Raw genomic sequence first — 17,238 nt, 5'->3', positions numbered from 1 at the left:
AATACTTTTTCTATTAATCCGTTCTGTTTCAGATTAAACAAGCATTATAACAAGTGTAAAGCACACATCATTACAGAACTATAACAGTTTCATTTTCCATCTATGAAGGACCACCACCATTAATGCATGCATGAAGGTGGTGGTCCTTCATAGATGGAAAATTAAACTGTTATTCCCTAAAAATTCCCTTCTGTTTTTAGTGGTGAGCAGTGGGCCCAGTCCTGGCAGCCAAAGGATTCTCTCCGAAATAATGAAAATAAATAAAATGTATGTTTTGAACTCCATTTTGGTTTCAGCGTATTTATTCAATTGTTTCTGTTTTGCATTTGAAGTCGTATCTCATCTTTCTGTAGTAATGAAAAGGTGAAAATCTCCAAGAATGTGACCTGGAGTTTAATCTCGAGAGGGCTGTACTAGAAATGTACTTAATCCAACTGAATTTTCTTCTTCAGATGTTATTCAAAAGCATGTTTTCATATTTCATGATTATACATTGCACTTTTATTTTATTACAGTTGACGCGTAACTTGATTTCATGTTCTGTTGTCTGTGCTTTTCAAAGTTCACTTAACCTCACTGTGCACTGTTAAGAAATACAGCCTTATGGCTTGTTTGACATGAAGCTTAAATATGAAGTTCAACAAATAAGACTGACCTTCTTTATACTCACTCATTACTTTATATCTTTTACATTCTCTCTCACTCTCTTCTACTCCAAACTCATCAGCTGACTGGGCGTTTTACGTCTTAAACCAAATGTATTTTCTTCTCAACCCTCTTGAGCCAATCGTGTCATAGGTCCCTCCGCTGTGCTCATCAGGAGAAGAGCTCCACATTCATCCAGATCTCAGCATTGCTACTCACCCCTTCACCACCACCAGTGTCGGCTCCATGTAGGGGATATCCCTCTTCATATCATGCATTTCTCTACAGTACACCTTTAAAAGAACGATGTTTCGATGTGTTCCAATTGCCAAAGACTATATAGTTTCTACTTGTCATGCACCTTGTCAATAAATTTGTTTGATCACCCTTTAAGCCTCTTGTGAGTAATAAAGCAATACATAAGCATTTGGTGTATTTTCACTTATATTTTTGTGAAAGACCACAAATACACTATGATAACACTTGCAAAAGATGATAATTTTTGTTTTTACTTTTCCATACATCAAATTCAAAACAATATGATGATGTGGTTGAGACAAAAGAAACAACCTTCATTGAGTATATTTATATGTGGAATTTGTTTAACTTTACAAGTGGATTCTTTTTAAATGAAAATGTAGCCTATATATAATTTAATCAGGGCCTTCAAGTTTTATAAAAAAATTGGAGTGAGGTTACATTTGTTTGGGGAGGAGCCCCTCAAATATTTGAAACAGTGACCCCTCGGCCCCAAGTTTTTGCTTGCAGTTCAGTTTTATCTATTGTTCATAATTGACCAGCACAAACAAATTATAACAATTGGTAAATCTGATGAAAAAAACATGCATATTTAATCCAAATAAAATAAATGGTTTTATATATTTCAAAAGATAAAGCATAGAACTGTGCGGAGCCGCTTGTTGGCTGAAGTACCAGTTCCATCTGTCACACTTTGATCTCTCTCACACACGTGATCTCTCTCTCTCTCTCTCTCTCTCTCTCTCTCTCTCTCTCTCTCTCTCTCTCTCTCTCTCTCTCACACACACACACACACACTGATTTAATTATAAAGATACATGGATCACCATGATTTTAGCTTCTAGAATAGAACAGTTTTTGTCACTAGTTAAAAGACAAATATTGATTTATTGTGAAGGTCTTGATCTGGACAGTATATCGCACATTTTGTCTCCTAATGCTGACATATTTATACACAGCAGTTTATTACATTCATCAGGGCAGGGGGCAAAACAAACACGTGGAGGCCATAATTAAATAATAATAATAAAAAATTAAAGGTCGCTCTTTGAAGGACTAAACTCCCGCCGACAAACTCGAATTCATTTCTACTGTAGGCTACAGCCTATAGCCTACCAGCTAAAACCACAGATGTTAAATCCTGGCGATTTTGTTTCACCCTGATCATCTAAATGCAGCATAATGTATGTTTTGGCTGTATAATGTATGTTTCTTGATATATATAATAGTAAAGACACATTTTTATAACCCTGGTCGGGAAACCAGAAGAACTACAAGTATGGTGGCTGATTTGTACACTTTGTAAGAAGTTCTATGGCGCGTCTCTTGTGGGAATTGTAGTTTATAAATAGCGTACATTGGAGATGGCCCTGATGGTTGTCCTACAACTACAATATCAGTTAAATATACTTAATGACCTGAGATCCTAGCGATTTTTTTTTATTTTGATCATTACTATCACTATATACACAAACTGTAGTTTTTTTAGGAGCCATGTAGAATCTCAAAAACAAACACACTCTACAATACACACTGGTGAGATAGGCTACATGCAAACCAATACTACAAAAACTAATGCGGTAATACGCAAGCGATGTTGGTTGTGGTTCTCTCCTTCAAAAACGTTTTCACATGATGAACACAACAAAAATTCAAAAATTCAAAAATTCAAACACAACAAAAATTTTTTTTTTTTCATTCCTTAATACAAAACAATACACCAAATAACACCAATAAAGATGATTCTGCTCCAGCATCCCATCTTTGGTCCTAACCAGTCATTGGGGGTAAAATCCCCTGGGACGCATGAAATGAAATGTGCAGGCAGACTTCTTCCAATCCATCGTGTCCTACAAAATTAGAAGCACTGATAATGCATCCTTTTTATAAAATGGAAGCATATATCTGTATGTGAGGCAATTTGATGCATTTCTTTTCATTAAAGTAGTATAGTGCAACAGCCACCATACATGTACAGTATGTGTAGTCACAGCACAGAGTACAGCACTCAAAAGTTACAGTAGAGAGCAGTCTGACCCCTACTGTACCTTTTTTCCTCCCTGAAGTTTCTGATACAGTTTTTCTTGATTGTTTACACACATTTTCTGAAAGCATGCCTCATATTCTCAGAACTCTACACACAAATCAAAAAACACACACACAATGGGCAAAACCCCTCAATTCTCCTGCAAAATGAAACTTTACATTCAAAACAATGTTATTTCTTCTCAAAATGGTATTTTGTTTTCAAATGACACACACAAACCATCATATGAATAGACATTTATAAGAACCAGTTGAACACTGATGTGTTCAGTGTAAAACACTATGATGAATGGAAAACACTTCTTCTCCATCCATCATAATGACTTAGGTATTTTCTTGTTCAGTGTTACACTTACTACAGACAGTACATACATAAATGTTGTAAAATATCTGAGAATATTGTTTTTATACTCAGAACACACAAATACACGGTAACAAATACATTTTATTGTTCCCACAAAAACAATGTACACAGTGTACATCCCAACCAATTAAAAAGTTGTACATAGAGTTGTCTACATACAAAACAACAGAAGAATTGCCTGTGTACATTTACAGTAAAAAATGTTGGCATCCATTGCCCCATTGAAGAGCTGACCTGTTGCTCTTTTATGCTAAAGCTCTGATTGTTAATTGTAAAACTGTGTGACGGGTGTTTGCCCATATGAAGAGTCAGTGTGCATATTTGAATGGCAGTGTGTTCCTTGTGAAAACAAGAGATTTTCTGCATGAAAATTGTGCCATAAGCAGAGAATTGTGTGTAGTGTTTTGAAAATGGTTTTAGAACTGCAATTTGAGTGTAAAGCAGGAATTGTCCTTGTAGTTTCGCAGAATTGGTTCAGGGGGTTCGTGAATGCGTTACATGTTGTGCTCATTGTGTCTCAAGTACCAGTATTTGTGTGTAAACAATTGAGAAAAACTGTAATGGAAGCGACGGTGAAGTGACTCTCAAGTTTGGCTGTACTCGTCGCCCAGCCTCCTTAGTCATAGCCTACCATGGACAAGAACATGGTCAACTAAAAAGGCACAAATCTCATCTGAGACTGCTTGTCTTTTTGCCCTCCCCCTTCTCCTCCCCCTCTCATCTTATCCCTTTCATCGATATATTGAAGGTTCTCGATTGCTGTGTGACCAGTTTTGACTCTTTGTGTTTCCTCCTGGGTGATTGTGTGCTAATTGAGCTGAAGCTGTGCTGAATGCTAGTGCTTTCTAAATTACAACATTGTGTACGGCAATGATAAATGAAGGGATATGTGTGTAAAGTTTTGCAGTGAAAGTTCAAGAAATCTTACTCATGTGTCAAAACTGGGGAATAGTGTTTATAGTTTGGGGAAAAGGGTGTGCTTTTTGATGAATGGTGTTATGGTTTTGAAATTTTAGGGTTAGGGTTAGTGTTTCAGCAATCGAGTAAAACTGTAACATGCCTTAACACACCTTAGATACACATTACTTATTATACTAGATCGATCTTGTTTAATTACAAGCCAGGTTGGTTTGAAAATAAGTAAAAAGACATGCATTAAAGTAATGAATTAATAATGCAGTGTGATGTTAAATTAAAAAAAATTCCACATATAAATACGTGATGTTTTTTTTCTCCAGCTATTGACTTTTATCAACCATAAAAATATAAAATCTTATTTTTCAATAATAATGGATGAAAAAGAAAAAAACATAAAATGCTCATCTTTGGAAATACTTTATTTCTTGTCTTTTACAACAATACTACTGAAAATACACCAAATGCATATTTGTCAAACAAGCCATAAGGCTGTATTTAAAAAACACTGGACTGTGAGGTTAAGTTCACTTGAAAAGCTCCAGCAGAAAAGAGAATCAAGTCATCTGTAATAATATACAATAAAGAATAATCATAACAAAAAAACAGTGTATTTTTCTGTTACATACTATAATGCATCTGTGCAGTAATATAAAATTACACAACAGTTATATCCTACAGTATAATACACTCAATCAAATAGCGATCCATAGGCAGCCTCTGAAAAAAAAAATGACATAGACAGACACAGACACTGCTGCTGCACCGCAGAATAAGTAAATGTGGAGAAATGCAAGTAATCAAGAATGAGTTTTTACATCATGGCCTAAATGTGATGATAAAGGAATGGTCATGAGGTCACCAAAGTCATCATGTGCTTACAAGATTTCATGGCAATCTGCACAATTAGACAATATCAAATACAATGTCAAATTTTACATTCTGGTCTAATGGTTGTGCTACAGGGAATGTCATGAGGTCAACAAAAATGACATGATTCATTGCTCAGCAAAATACAAAAATTGGTTCATAACATTTGTTGTATGCAAGTCAAAAGTTTGGCCTGATGTTGGTGCAAAAGGAAAGGTCACAGGGTCACCACAATCAAGGGGAGTCTCTCTTAAAAGAGTATGAATACACTACCCAAATATCATGTGAGCCCAGTAATTACATCTGGTAATATCATACATGCTAAGTTGACATTTTTGGCTAAGATTGGTGCACCTATACTGGTAGGTTTGTGCATCTTCATTGAACTGTGCAATGTGCTTACTAAATTTAGGACATACTAGCTTTGGGACATACTACTTTGTCATCTTAATGGACAGATCTGTCGCGTGCATCATGTCACCGTTAACTGCCCTGTCAATCATCTTGTTAAAATTCTCCATTCAATCTAATTTTATTTTCTACCGTTTCGGAGAGAAATGTAGTTGCACGTTGATCTGCCAGTCGTGGGTCTTTCATGCGGAGACTCTCCTCATGTGTTTGCAATTTGAATATAATGATGTAAAAGTTAATGGCTAAAACGTATCTTTACAAAAGTCCACAATGCATCTGCAGATGCAATATAATGTAGACAACACTGAATAAATACATTTTCGTCAGGTTAGATACTGATAATTAATCACTCTAACCCCTTTATCTAAACCTCTCTACATAACCGCTGGATTCACGCGTCCTCCATGTCTGTAGTTTTTTAACACTTTTCACTCGTGTTTGTAGTTCTAACCGAATCCTCGTCCAACGCGCGATGGGTTGTGGGCAATATTAGCCGTTATAGTGTGCATCGATCTGCACTTCGGATTCTGACCGGAAATAGTAGACCATCCGGGTATATTTGGAACACTCATTTCAACGATTTGGGACGTACTAATTCTATTTTCGAATGCTATTTAGGATGGATAGTATGCGAATTGGGACGCACCTACAGTTTGAATTTTCAACAAGATATAATGCACACAGATTTTGATGAGGTAAATCAGCATACTAATAATACACAGATATAGGGCAAGTCCATTTCCTTCAACACAGTCCTTCGTTCAGCTTCCATCTGGGGAAATACAGAAAACAATAATAAGAGGCTGAATTTCAGCTGTTTTAGCATAAATAAAATACACAAATAAATTACTAAGAATAACAGTATTAGGGGGTTATTCCAAAAACTAACAAACATACATATTAATAAATAAATAAATGACCTAAATTGTGTTTTCCTCTTCATCCTCACTGGTGTCTGGACTACTGAGGCCACTTTGATCTTCCTCTTCAACATGTAGAAGGACAGAGGCCTCAGGACCTAAGGCAGTCTTATACTGTTGGAGGACCACTTGGAACCTTTCTGACACCTCTGACAGTCTTCTTCTTAAGAGACAGCAAAGTCCCTCATTTCCCTTGTCTACGTCTCAAAATACAAAAGAGATTACATTAAAGACAAACTATGTTAAGATTATTCAATAAGGCCAAAGAACTAACCTATTAAAATCTACATAGCAGGATGGTTGCCATTTTTATGTGTATCGCTGACATGGGACCAGGCTAGCTTCTGTATAAAACGACTTGAGGCAACATGACGGCTCACTGAGATGACTTTATGGAGGGAGGCCCAAAGCAGCATATAAGCGTTTTGTGCCCATGTCTGATAGCTGTTTTAAGTTAACAGTTTTCTTCTTCACTACAGTTATGCTGAAGTAACACATTGTGTTAGTTCCTGACCATCAAGGTTTTCTATGTTGACTGGAGGAAATAATAATAAGATTAATCTTGATGTTATGCTAACCCCATGTAACATATCAGGACACAAATTACAATGGTCAAAATTCTTTTGTTCATTTACGCTTTCAAGTAACAGCCATAATACAACATATCTGCACATCTTTCAAGCATCAATCTTTACAACCTTACTGACTTGTTACCATAGCTACAGTAACAATTGTAATCCCCATTTTATGTATATCCCAAAGGACCACGGCAAAGAGAGCCATAACCGTTCTACTCCATCCAAGTTCTGTGACTGATGTGTTTTTTTGTATGTTTTTTTTAAACACATTAGATGGACAGGGTTTTAATTAAACTTACCCTCCTCAGCCAACTTGTTCTTGAGAACCATTGCCAGGCTCTGCAACCACGTGCAGTGTTGTGCCATCTCCAACACCAAAACGCTTGTTTCCTCATGCAGTCGCCTTGTTAACATCACTTGGTCGTGCACTCGTTTCTTGATCGAAATATTTGCTAAGAATCAATAACAGTTACATGTATCCATGAGACAATCTTGCATAATCACTGCAAACATTGACTTTTTTTTAATCAAATCGATACATAAGAAAACTGAAAATACACCATTAAACTAAATTAATATTACAACACTCAATATGTAACATGCATGCCTTAGTTCAGTATACTCTATAAAGCAGAACTGTAAATAAATTCCTGTGAAGCATCTACAAACAGACATACCACTGCCATGAACCTCCCACGGCCATATTTGAGACACAGTACTCTCTCCAGTTAGGGAATGCTCCACCACAGCTACGTCAATGTTTGTTGCCGATTCTAGTACAAGATCATTGTATTTCTGTATCTCCTGAAGAAGGAGTTTTTTGTCTTCTGCCAGCTTCCTTCGAAGGCGATGGCGAAACTTGCTGCTGTCTAGAAAGACATGAAGTACAGAGGCAGAGGTTTTTGACAGAACTCTTCAACAATAAAAAAATTATAGCACCAAAAAATTGAAAAGCAAAGCTGCAGTTATTGAAAACATAATGAAATACAGTATGTGAAAATTATAATGTAGACTGACATGGGAAACAAATTGTCCAAGGTGTAACATTTAGGGGGGAATCTATTTGCATGATTTTCATGATTGCCTGAAAATAATAATTGTGCATTAATTAATTTAGAATTGGCAGTTTTTTATCTAAATACGTTCCCCTTCCACGGAGGCCTCTATGTTGCACCTCCATGTTCCTACAGTAGCCCACAACGGACAAACAAACACTAGATAGTACCTCTCACATTTTCTCGTCGGCTACCGTAGCTTGGAAAGATAGAGGTGAGGGAAGCTGGTTGCAATCGTCAAACCTCACTGATAGATGCCACTAATTCCTACCACTAAATCCTACAGACTGGTCATTTAAAGAACAGAATTCAACGATTGAGCTGAACTGTGCTACTACACTTATTTGCTAATTCCATGTTGGTGGAGTAGGATGCATACAGTAGCCTGAACTTATCAACCTATTATATTATATTATATAGTTATACCATTCTGACGGTAGAGGGTTCGCTTCCGGTGCCTCACACTAAGGTAGAGCCCCTCAATTGACTGCTGAAGTCCTCTGTGTGTGGTGCCTTGACTGGCACGAGATGTATCAGGTGTCTCTGTAGAAGATATAACGAAAGCAAATTCACTGTTAAAACAACACAGAACCGTTTCTCTGCTTGAATTTCATGTAAAACCTTTTAATCAAACTTATTTAAACTTTGTATGTGCACTTCCTGCAGGAAACTGGAATATACTAATAAACCTGACATCATAAATGTGGCATCACATTAGATGATGATCAACCTACTATTTTTTGCTGCTCTTTAATATCAAACATAAAATTTAGATTGTAGAAAGGGATGTTTGTTGTTTCTTTTATCTGGTCATGCTTACCACCAGCTGCCCATTCCTTTACATCAGATAGCCACTGTGACACCACTTCATCTGTGCAATCTAGCTCTGTTTTTAGGTCAGCTAGCCTTGCAGTCTCATCATGGAGTCTCTGACAAGTCTGATGAACAGTGTTATACAATAATAAGGATTAAAACTTGATTAACAACAGGCCAAGTAAACACAACAAAAGGACACACAAAACAATTAATATGAGACTTACCTTCACATATCTTGTGGAAAGTGCCTGATGTAAAGAGATATTTTTTTTCTCGTTCCACCCCATTGCATGCAACGTAAGCATGTCCACCCGTGCTGTTGAAAGCAAATAATGAGGTTATGATGATCAATCTAAAAATTTTTTACAAGAATATTGCAAACTCCGGTCACCTGCTTTGGACATATATTTGGTCGTCAGGGCACAACGTGAGAGGTAGCTGTTCACTTGCTCCACCTCCTCACCAGCGGTAGTCCCTGCTCCTTCCTGGTTCCTGCCACTCCAATTAATCTGTTAGTAAAGGGTGGAAGAAATTCAATTTAATTTTATTTATATAGCCCAATATCACAAACCACAATTTGCATCAAAGGGCATTACATTCCATGCAAGAAATGGTTATGCAAAAACACAAGATAACATAGTGTAGCTTAACTTATATTTAATATTATTAATGTGCTTGTAAATATTACAAATGTACATAAGATGCCAAAATATTATACACACCTCACACTTAGTAGCATGGGCTCGAGCATGCATTACACTGAGAAAGGGTTTCATAGTGGTCAGTTCCTGAAGAGCAGGAAGGACACTAGCAACTTTCTCCAGGTATGGCCAGTATTTGCATGCCACGTCCATTGCGAAGAATTGTGCCTTGGCTGGCATGAGCTCCTTCTGAAGGTACAGAGGGTAGGCAAATATCTCCCCCCTGTACATATTAAGGGCTTTCAAAAGGAACCCATGGCGACACACAGCAACCTCCATCCCCTCTTCATCCAATTTTGAAGCCCTCCTTGAAGTTTCCCTCGCTGCTGTCCACTGGGAGTCCCCACATGTGCCTCTTCCCTGTGTCTATGAAACACAAAACAAACACGACAAATCAAATAAAAGCAATGGTGTCATTCAATATATGGCATTTTGATTTTGTAATTGATATGCAGGAGTAATTGAAGTGGGGGTTACGTTTATTATTGTAACAACTATTTTGTCAACTTGCATTTTTCACTGCTTTCTGTATGGTGTCGACAAATCTAGACACCGCGCTGTCTTCAGCCACAAAGAGCCCCTCAAAAAAGCCAGGATCATCAGAGCTGAGGAAGAAAGAAAAATAGAAAATCCATTCATGAAATATATGAAGTAAGAAAATAAATCAATAAAAAGACTGGAAGAAAGATCACCTTCCGTTTCGGCGAAAGCGATATAGCTTTCTGTTTCCATCTGCTGAAACAGCCAACATTTCTGGTGTGCAGGCTGGGCAGGTGAAAGGAGCACTACAGCAGAGCTGGTCTTCCTCAAATGATGCATACGAAAGCTCTAAGAAGCTACGCTGCAGTGCATCGCCGTTGATAGATCCAGACTGGAAAATATATAGAATGAAATAGTATTTTGATATTGTCTGCTTATGGAATTTTTTTTATAAAATGGTAATAACATTTACACTTACTCTTCCTCCACACTTAGTGCGATGTTCCAGCAGCTTTGCGAAGGCTTGTCTGGAGAATCCCGGAGAGATGATCTTGAGTTCCTGAAAGGAGCTCAAGAGGTCCAGTGTATAAAGTGTGGAATTGGTGACGGAGGCTGGCCAATATCCACTTCTTAGGAGGTCTTTAAAGTCAGGGGTCCACTGCTGCTGGCATGTTTGACATTCATACAATGGCTGATGCAAGTCAAAACGCCCTTGGAACAAAAAAAAATAATTAAAAATATAATACACATTTACCACATACTTAATTTTACAACACTTAGTTCATTATGCACATTGTGAATGGTTAAGAGACATTGCGCAAGTTCCTATAATCCCACATTTATATTTTCAAATTCACTAAATTCCACACTGCTGTGTTGATTGGACATCATGCTGGAAAGATGCTAGGACAAAAAAAAAAAAAAAAACATCTGTCTTTGTTTCAGTTAATAACATTACCATGTGCTATTCCATATTTCTGTCACTTCTGCAATTGTAAGCACAATGCCACAGCACAATAGTGTGAAAAACATCACATCTACAATATATATATATATATATATTTTTATTTTATTTTTTTTACCATTGATGGTAATTAAAATCACTGGTTTGCCTGGTAACACAGTGAAGTTTGTGCCTCCACAGGAGCAGTCTGGCACCTTCACAGTTGGCAAAATGCAAGCTGGCAAAAAGAAGGAAAACCAATCATTTAGATTATCTGTAACTGTCTGCAGACACACATTGAACAGCAAAATTAAAGCTTTCGTGAGAACGTACCTTGCTCATGGGTGCAATATCCATCCTCCCCTTTAATGATGCATGTGGTCGGAGGAATGGCTTCAAAAAAACCACGAATCATGCATTCCCTGTTGTGGAGTGGATGTTTTTTGTGATGCAATACATCACAGTCCCCACAGAACCACTCCTCAGGAAGACACTCCCTGCACCTAAGGAGAAAATTATATATATAAAATTAATATTATAATATAATACATTATTATATGTTATATGAATAACTCATATAAAGTACTGTACACTCTATTTAAGCTATTTACCTTTTACTAGGTTTGATTTTATTGTATAGGATTGCATAGTGCCTCAGTGTTTAGCACTGTCACCTCACAGCAAGAAGGTCCTAGATGTACTTTTCTCATTAATGTGTTTTTCATCTGGGTATCTAAGTCTTCTCCCATCCCAAAAGACATGCATCTTAGCCTATAAAGCAGGGCACTCTGCAAACCTACCCTGGGTAATTGAAGTTTGATATTAATGAAAACCAACCTAATAACAGCAGGCTCGTTGCAAAGGCAACACAGGGGATGACCAACAGCCTCTATTGAAATAAGGCATTTTAGGTGGTATGGTCTTGCTTCTTTCCAGCGCTCAGAGGCTTTCTGCTGCCGAAAAGACCATGATGATGCAGAGCTACTTTGAGGCTGAGCAGCAGAAGGACATGACGCCAAAATATCAGAGAGCCTCTCCATATTTTTTTCTGTAAAGAAAATCCAAAAATAAAGCGGTAAGGGATAATTTAGATAAGGAACAATTAAAAGTCAACTGATCAGTATTAGAATGAACACTTTTTTTATACTGTGCAAGCTTAAATTAATCACTGTGAATTACCAAATTCCCCTTGAGGATTTAGTTTTGTTGAGATTGCAGTAAGTGGAACCTCCACACTGGATGACAGGGAGCCCTCAACCGTGGGGTATGTGGCTGTAAAACAGCACATAGAAGAATAAGAACAAGTTAGGCTATCACACTCTATTCTTGTTCTTCTTTTCAAACTATATACTAAACAATTTATGAAATCAGACATATTTTTGTTAAGTACTTGGTAGTGTCTTCTACAATAGTGTCACTAATGTTTTTTTAGTTATTTGAATATCTTAAACTCTCAATAAACAATTACAGTGTTCTAATTTGAGTTGGTCCAACATTATCATTGTAAATTCCTCCTACAAATGTCAAATAATTCAGATATAACCTGTAGCGGAGGCATGGCGTCGCCCTCCTCGCCTCCCCCTCGGCTTACCACGTCCTACAGAGTCCCTTTTAGAGGTGTGTGGAGGGTCTCGTACACGTTTCCTCTCATCAGCTGCTCTCTGTGTATTGGAGTGAATATTTCTTGTAAGACTGATGTTGATAAAAGTACGGTAACCAAAAGGCAGGTAACTTGTGAAAGGAAAACACAACATAGTGTGTTAGTAAGGTGTTGAACAGCTTAAATGAGCCTTGGAATAGATTCTCCAAGTCTCTGTAACTCAGAGGGATGGAACTGCATATACTACTATTATTATTATTATATTCCCTTATTAACACGTCACAGAACATGGCAGGATGCATCATGCAATATACCTGTATAAAATCTTCTGCACTCATCATTCTTACATATTCCTCATCACGTTTTACTTTAATTTATGTTTGTTTTTATAAAATGATTGAGGTGTACAAAAACTCTAACCTTGGCTTCAGCTAGAATGTGTTCATGTTTCAGCTCCAGAGCCATGCGTCTCCCCTCTTGGTAGTGGGGATCCTTTGAATCAAGTTTATGCTTGGTGGCCATTGCAATGCAGTCAGATACAGACAGACAGTCAGATACAGACAGACAGTCAGATACAGACAGACAGACAGACAGTCAGATACAAACAGACAGACTGACAAAGATGGGTAAGACAGACAAGTAGTGCTAGACAAAGACAGACAGGGAGGAAAGAAAGAGCAATAGATAAAGACTGTGAGATAGATAAAGATTGAGGATGAAAGAGAGGATGTAAGATATAGAAAATAATGAAGAGATAGAGGTTGGCTCTTAAAAGTGCCTTTGGGTTTTGAAAATCAGGTTCGGATAGGTTCGACAGGTGATATGTTTGACAGGATCTGCATGGAGAACAACAGAAAATGTTAATTATGTAGTGTTGTTGATATAAGATTTAAAAAGTGTACCCTAATAGTGAGTGATTCCCATTTTCTTGTAAATGCTTAGGATAAATAAATACAGATTCACGTTGTTTCTATTTCCTGTGCTACTGTTAAAAGTCGCGTAAGTTAACATTTTTTTTTAAAGGCGCGTAACATGTGCCTGGGGTTCGCCATAAAGGCAGCGTTATGTGCAGTATAACGTTAGACCAAGTGATAATATTGTTATTACTAACACATTACAGTGACGTTGAGTGTGAACCACGATGATCGAGAGAAAATCACATCATCTAAATGTCCCCAATTACTATTCCCCCAATAAATTCTCAATAAGCAGTTACACGTCCAAAATATATGTGGACTACATCATGTGGACATGATATATATATCACAACATGTTTTTTTTATGTGGAAATAGGCTAACGTTACTCATAATTTTATTTTGTATATATACATCTACAGCTATATATCTAGGCTTAGAACATGTTTTTTTTTTTTTTAACTCGTAATTTTCTTCATTTTGGACGTGTAAATAATGCTTATGAATTCATCTTGCTTATTAGACTGTTGTAAGCGACTTACCGTGGTGGAATCGCGCTGGGCAATGGTTTCTGCGATGGTCGCACACAGTGACGTGTTGCACAAAATTGCGCCAAAATATCAATCATAATTAAAAGTACAGTCTTAATATTTTATATCCGTGCTCAATTTTAAAGGGGTCAGCATAAATGTCCAAGTGAAGGAAAAACGAGTATGTAGCCATTACATTTAAACACATATCACTTCCCAGAATACATCCATCTCTTTGCGAAAGGATATGTCCATATAAAGTAATATAAACATTTCTGCAGTAGGCTATATAATTAATTTATTACAACTGCATAAACAGTATTGAGATGAAAGTTCTATAAAAGTAGGCTATTCTTTTTTTCTTTTTTCTTTTTTGGGGCGCAGAAAAAAAAGAAAAGTAGGCTCACTATAAGCCATTGCAATTTGAAATAACATCGACAATTATAAAATATCCCACAATAAATTAAGGCATGTTTTAAGCCTACAGCAAATATGCAGTCCTGCAATTATGTCGTTTTAATGTAGTCCACAATAATATAAAAAAGAGGAAAAATCGTGATATTACCGATTTAGAAAAGGGTTTCAGCTAGCTACCCTCAACGTCGGCTTATGGACGTGAGGGGGAAATTACCACAATATGTGATCGAAAATTATAAAATATCCCACCTAAATGAAGGAATGTTTTAAGCAAATAGAAAATATACCGTCTTGTAATTATGTAATTTTAATGTAGCCCAAAATTATATAAAAAGAGAGGAAAAAGAGTTAGGTTTAGGAAAATAATAAAAGTTCAAAATTCAAAGATGAGTGATTTGCACTCAAATCTATCGGACGACCCTCTCCGTTGTCAAGTGACGAATAGGGGGTACCCTCAACGTCGGCTTTGGACGTGAGGGGGAAATGACCAAACGGCATAGCCTATGCTGAGCCTATGTGACGAATAGGGGTGAGACCATGTTGCAAAGAAAGACGTGGTGCAGGCACGAAAAATACGTCCCTTTGAAATACATTAGATTGAAAGTCGTGCTGAGTGACACGAAAAAAAGAAGGAAATTCGTGCCTAGGGACACGAATCAATAGATTCATGTTGAGTAGCCTATACCGAATATAAAGTAATAAAAACGAGAATTAAAATCACCTGATTAAATGTTGTGTAATGTAGCCCTTAAAGTCTGCAAAATTAATAACAATTGAGAAAAAACTATAGCCTACTGTGCTCTCGAAAGAAAAACGTGGTGCAAGCACGAAAAATATGTCCCATTGAAATACATTAGATTGAAAGTCGTGCTGAGTGACACGAAAAAAGGAAGGAAATTCGTGCCTATGGACACGAATCAATTTGTGCTGAGTAGCGTACCGAATACAATACAACGAGGATTAAAATCTCCTGATTAAATGTTGAGTAATGTAGCCCTTAAAGTTTGCAAAAGGAATAGCCAAACATTTGAGAAAAAAACAATAGTGTGCTCTCGAAAGAAAGACGTGGTGCATACGCCCCATTGAAATACATTAGATTGAAAGTCGTGCTGAGTGACACGAAAAAAAGAAGGAAATTCGTGCCCATAGACACGAATCAATTTGTTTTTGAGTAACCTACCGAATACAATACAGAGATGATTAAAACCACCTGATTAAATGTTGTGTAATGTAGCCCTTAAAGTCTGCAAAATAATAACAATTGAGAAAAAACAATACTGTGCTCTCGAAAGAAAAACGTGGTGCAAGCACGAAAAATACGTCCAATTGAAATACATTAGATTGAAAGTCGTGCTGAGTGACACGAAAAAAGGAAGGAAATTCGTGCCTATGGACACGAATAAATTCGTGTTGAGTAGCCTACCGAATACAATACAACGAGGATTAAAATCTCCTGATTAAATGTTGAGTAATGTAGCCCTTTAAGTTTGCAAAAGGAATAGCCCAACATTTGAGAAAAAACAATTGTGTGTTCCCGAAAGAAAGACGTGCAAGCACGAAAAATACGTCCCATTGAAATACATTGAATGTCGTGCTGGGTGACACGAAAAAAAGAAGGATATTTGTGCCCTTGGACACGAATAAATAGATTAATGTTGAGTAGCCAACCGAATATAAAGCAATAAAAACGACGATTAAAATCTCTTGATTAAATATTGAGTAATGTAGCTCTTAGCAAAATGAATTACAATTGAGAAAAAACAATACTGTGCTCTCGAAAGAAAAACGTGGTGCAGGCACGAAAAATACGTCCCATTGAAATACATTAGATTGAAAGTCGTGCTGAGTGACACGAAAAAATAGGGAAAATCGTGTCCACGAACACGAATCAATAGATTAAATTTCGTGACTATGTCACGAACTGCCGTGAGACTGGGTTGCTTGTTTATAAAGTCCAGTGTTACGGCCCTGTCTTCTACTTTCTACCTGTTGGGGGCAGTATGACATCGGAATGTGTCTTCTTTCTTTTTTTTTTTTCTTTTTTTTTTTTGCCAAAATAAAATAAAAAAATCTCTGGAATACATCACTTAACATTAATTTAACCATAGAAAAAGTGCATTTCTTACTGAAGTTAATTTTTTATCTCTGTTTTGTGTGTGTGTGTGTGTGTGTGTGTGTGTGTGTGTGTGTGTGTGTGTGTGTGTGTGTGTGTGTGTGTGTGTGTGTGTGTGTGTGTTTATTTAAAATGAGACAAATCTGATATTATTTTGATATTATTTTGATCTTATATCTGTTATTTAACAGTTTTAACAGTTAATGCTGATCTAACCAGCAGAAGACACTAGCAGACACTAGCACCTGACACTAGCAGGGTTCCCAGTTGTGCAGGTGGGGCATGTTGTCACACGGCGTTACAATGAGCCCCTGTTAGAAATATGCTATTCTATTATATATTTTTATGAACTCTATTGAGAAACCAGAAAAGGTGAATAAAGACTGCGAGTCAATGTTCAGAAATGATTAATTATTATTATGTATAGCTGTGTTTTCCGGTGCACTGTAAAAAATTTCTAACCCTCCCAAATCAAAAATTTCAAGTGACCGATAACATCTAAATTTTTCAATTGGCCCAAGTGAAATTCTGTAAATTTCAATTGGCCCAAGTAAAAATCTGTAAATTTAATTTTATAATTTACAGAATTTCACTTGGGCCAATTGAAAAATTTAGATGTTATCGGTCACTTGAAATTTTTGATTTGGGAGTGTTAGAAATT

At 36.8% G+C, this 17,238-nt stretch overlaps 1 protein-coding gene across 2 annotated transcripts; it reads right to left on the bottom strand.

Annotated features, from left to right (window-relative positions):
- Positions 1-4,632: 4,632 nt before the first annotated feature.
- On the bottom strand, positions 4,633-16,195 carry LOC308702541 (uncharacterized protein). Of its 2 annotated transcripts, none has more exons than XM_081385466.1 (18): positions 13,023-16,195; positions 12,546-12,663; positions 12,182-12,274; positions 11,840-12,050; positions 11,336-11,505; positions 11,142-11,240; positions 10,538-10,770; positions 10,272-10,450; positions 10,091-10,184; positions 9,601-9,945; positions 9,270-9,387; positions 9,103-9,194; positions 8,883-9,000; positions 8,489-8,605; positions 7,685-7,876; positions 7,307-7,459; positions 6,430-6,632; positions 4,633-6,281 (listed from the first exon to the last, which is right to left on the bottom strand). In XM_081385466.1, exons 1-17 carry the CDS (start codon positions 13,122-13,124, stop codon positions 6,430-6,432), a joined length of 2,637 nt encoding a protein of 878 aa, XP_081241592.1. In that variant the 5' UTR covers positions 13,125-16,195; the 3' UTR covers positions 4,633-6,281. The 2 variants fall into 2 exon arrangements, with proteins under 2 accessions (XP_081241592.1, XP_081241593.1); XM_081385467.1 differs by having other exon boundaries at positions 6,430-6,626; positions 13,023-16,194.
- Positions 16,196-17,238: the final 1,043 nt, after the last annotated feature.

The sequence above is a fragment of the Scardinius erythrophthalmus genome (assembly GCF_964197995.2).
Source record: "Scardinius erythrophthalmus genome assembly, chromosome: 14".
Taxonomy (NCBI): Eukaryota; Metazoa; Chordata; class Actinopteri; order Cypriniformes; family Leuciscidae; genus Scardinius; species Scardinius erythrophthalmus.
The sequence above is the reverse complement of the archived record's forward strand: the minus strand, read 5'-3'. Positions and strand labels throughout refer to the sequence as shown.

Excerpts from the sequence above, each read along its gene's own strand:
- LOC308702541 (XM_081385466.1), bottom strand. The coding sequence starts at position 13,124 with ATGGCCACCAAGCATAAACTTGATTCAAAGGATCCCCACTACCAAGAG. Across the intron at positions 12,664-13,022 it reads ACATTCTAGCTGAAGCCAAG|AGAGCAGCTGATGAGAGGAA; the intron begins GTTAGAGTTTTT and ends TCCAATACACAG. Across the intron at positions 7,877-8,488 it reads AACCCTCTACCGTCAGAATG|ACAGCAGCAAGTTTCGCCAT; the intron begins GTATAACTATAT and ends ATGTCTTTCTAG.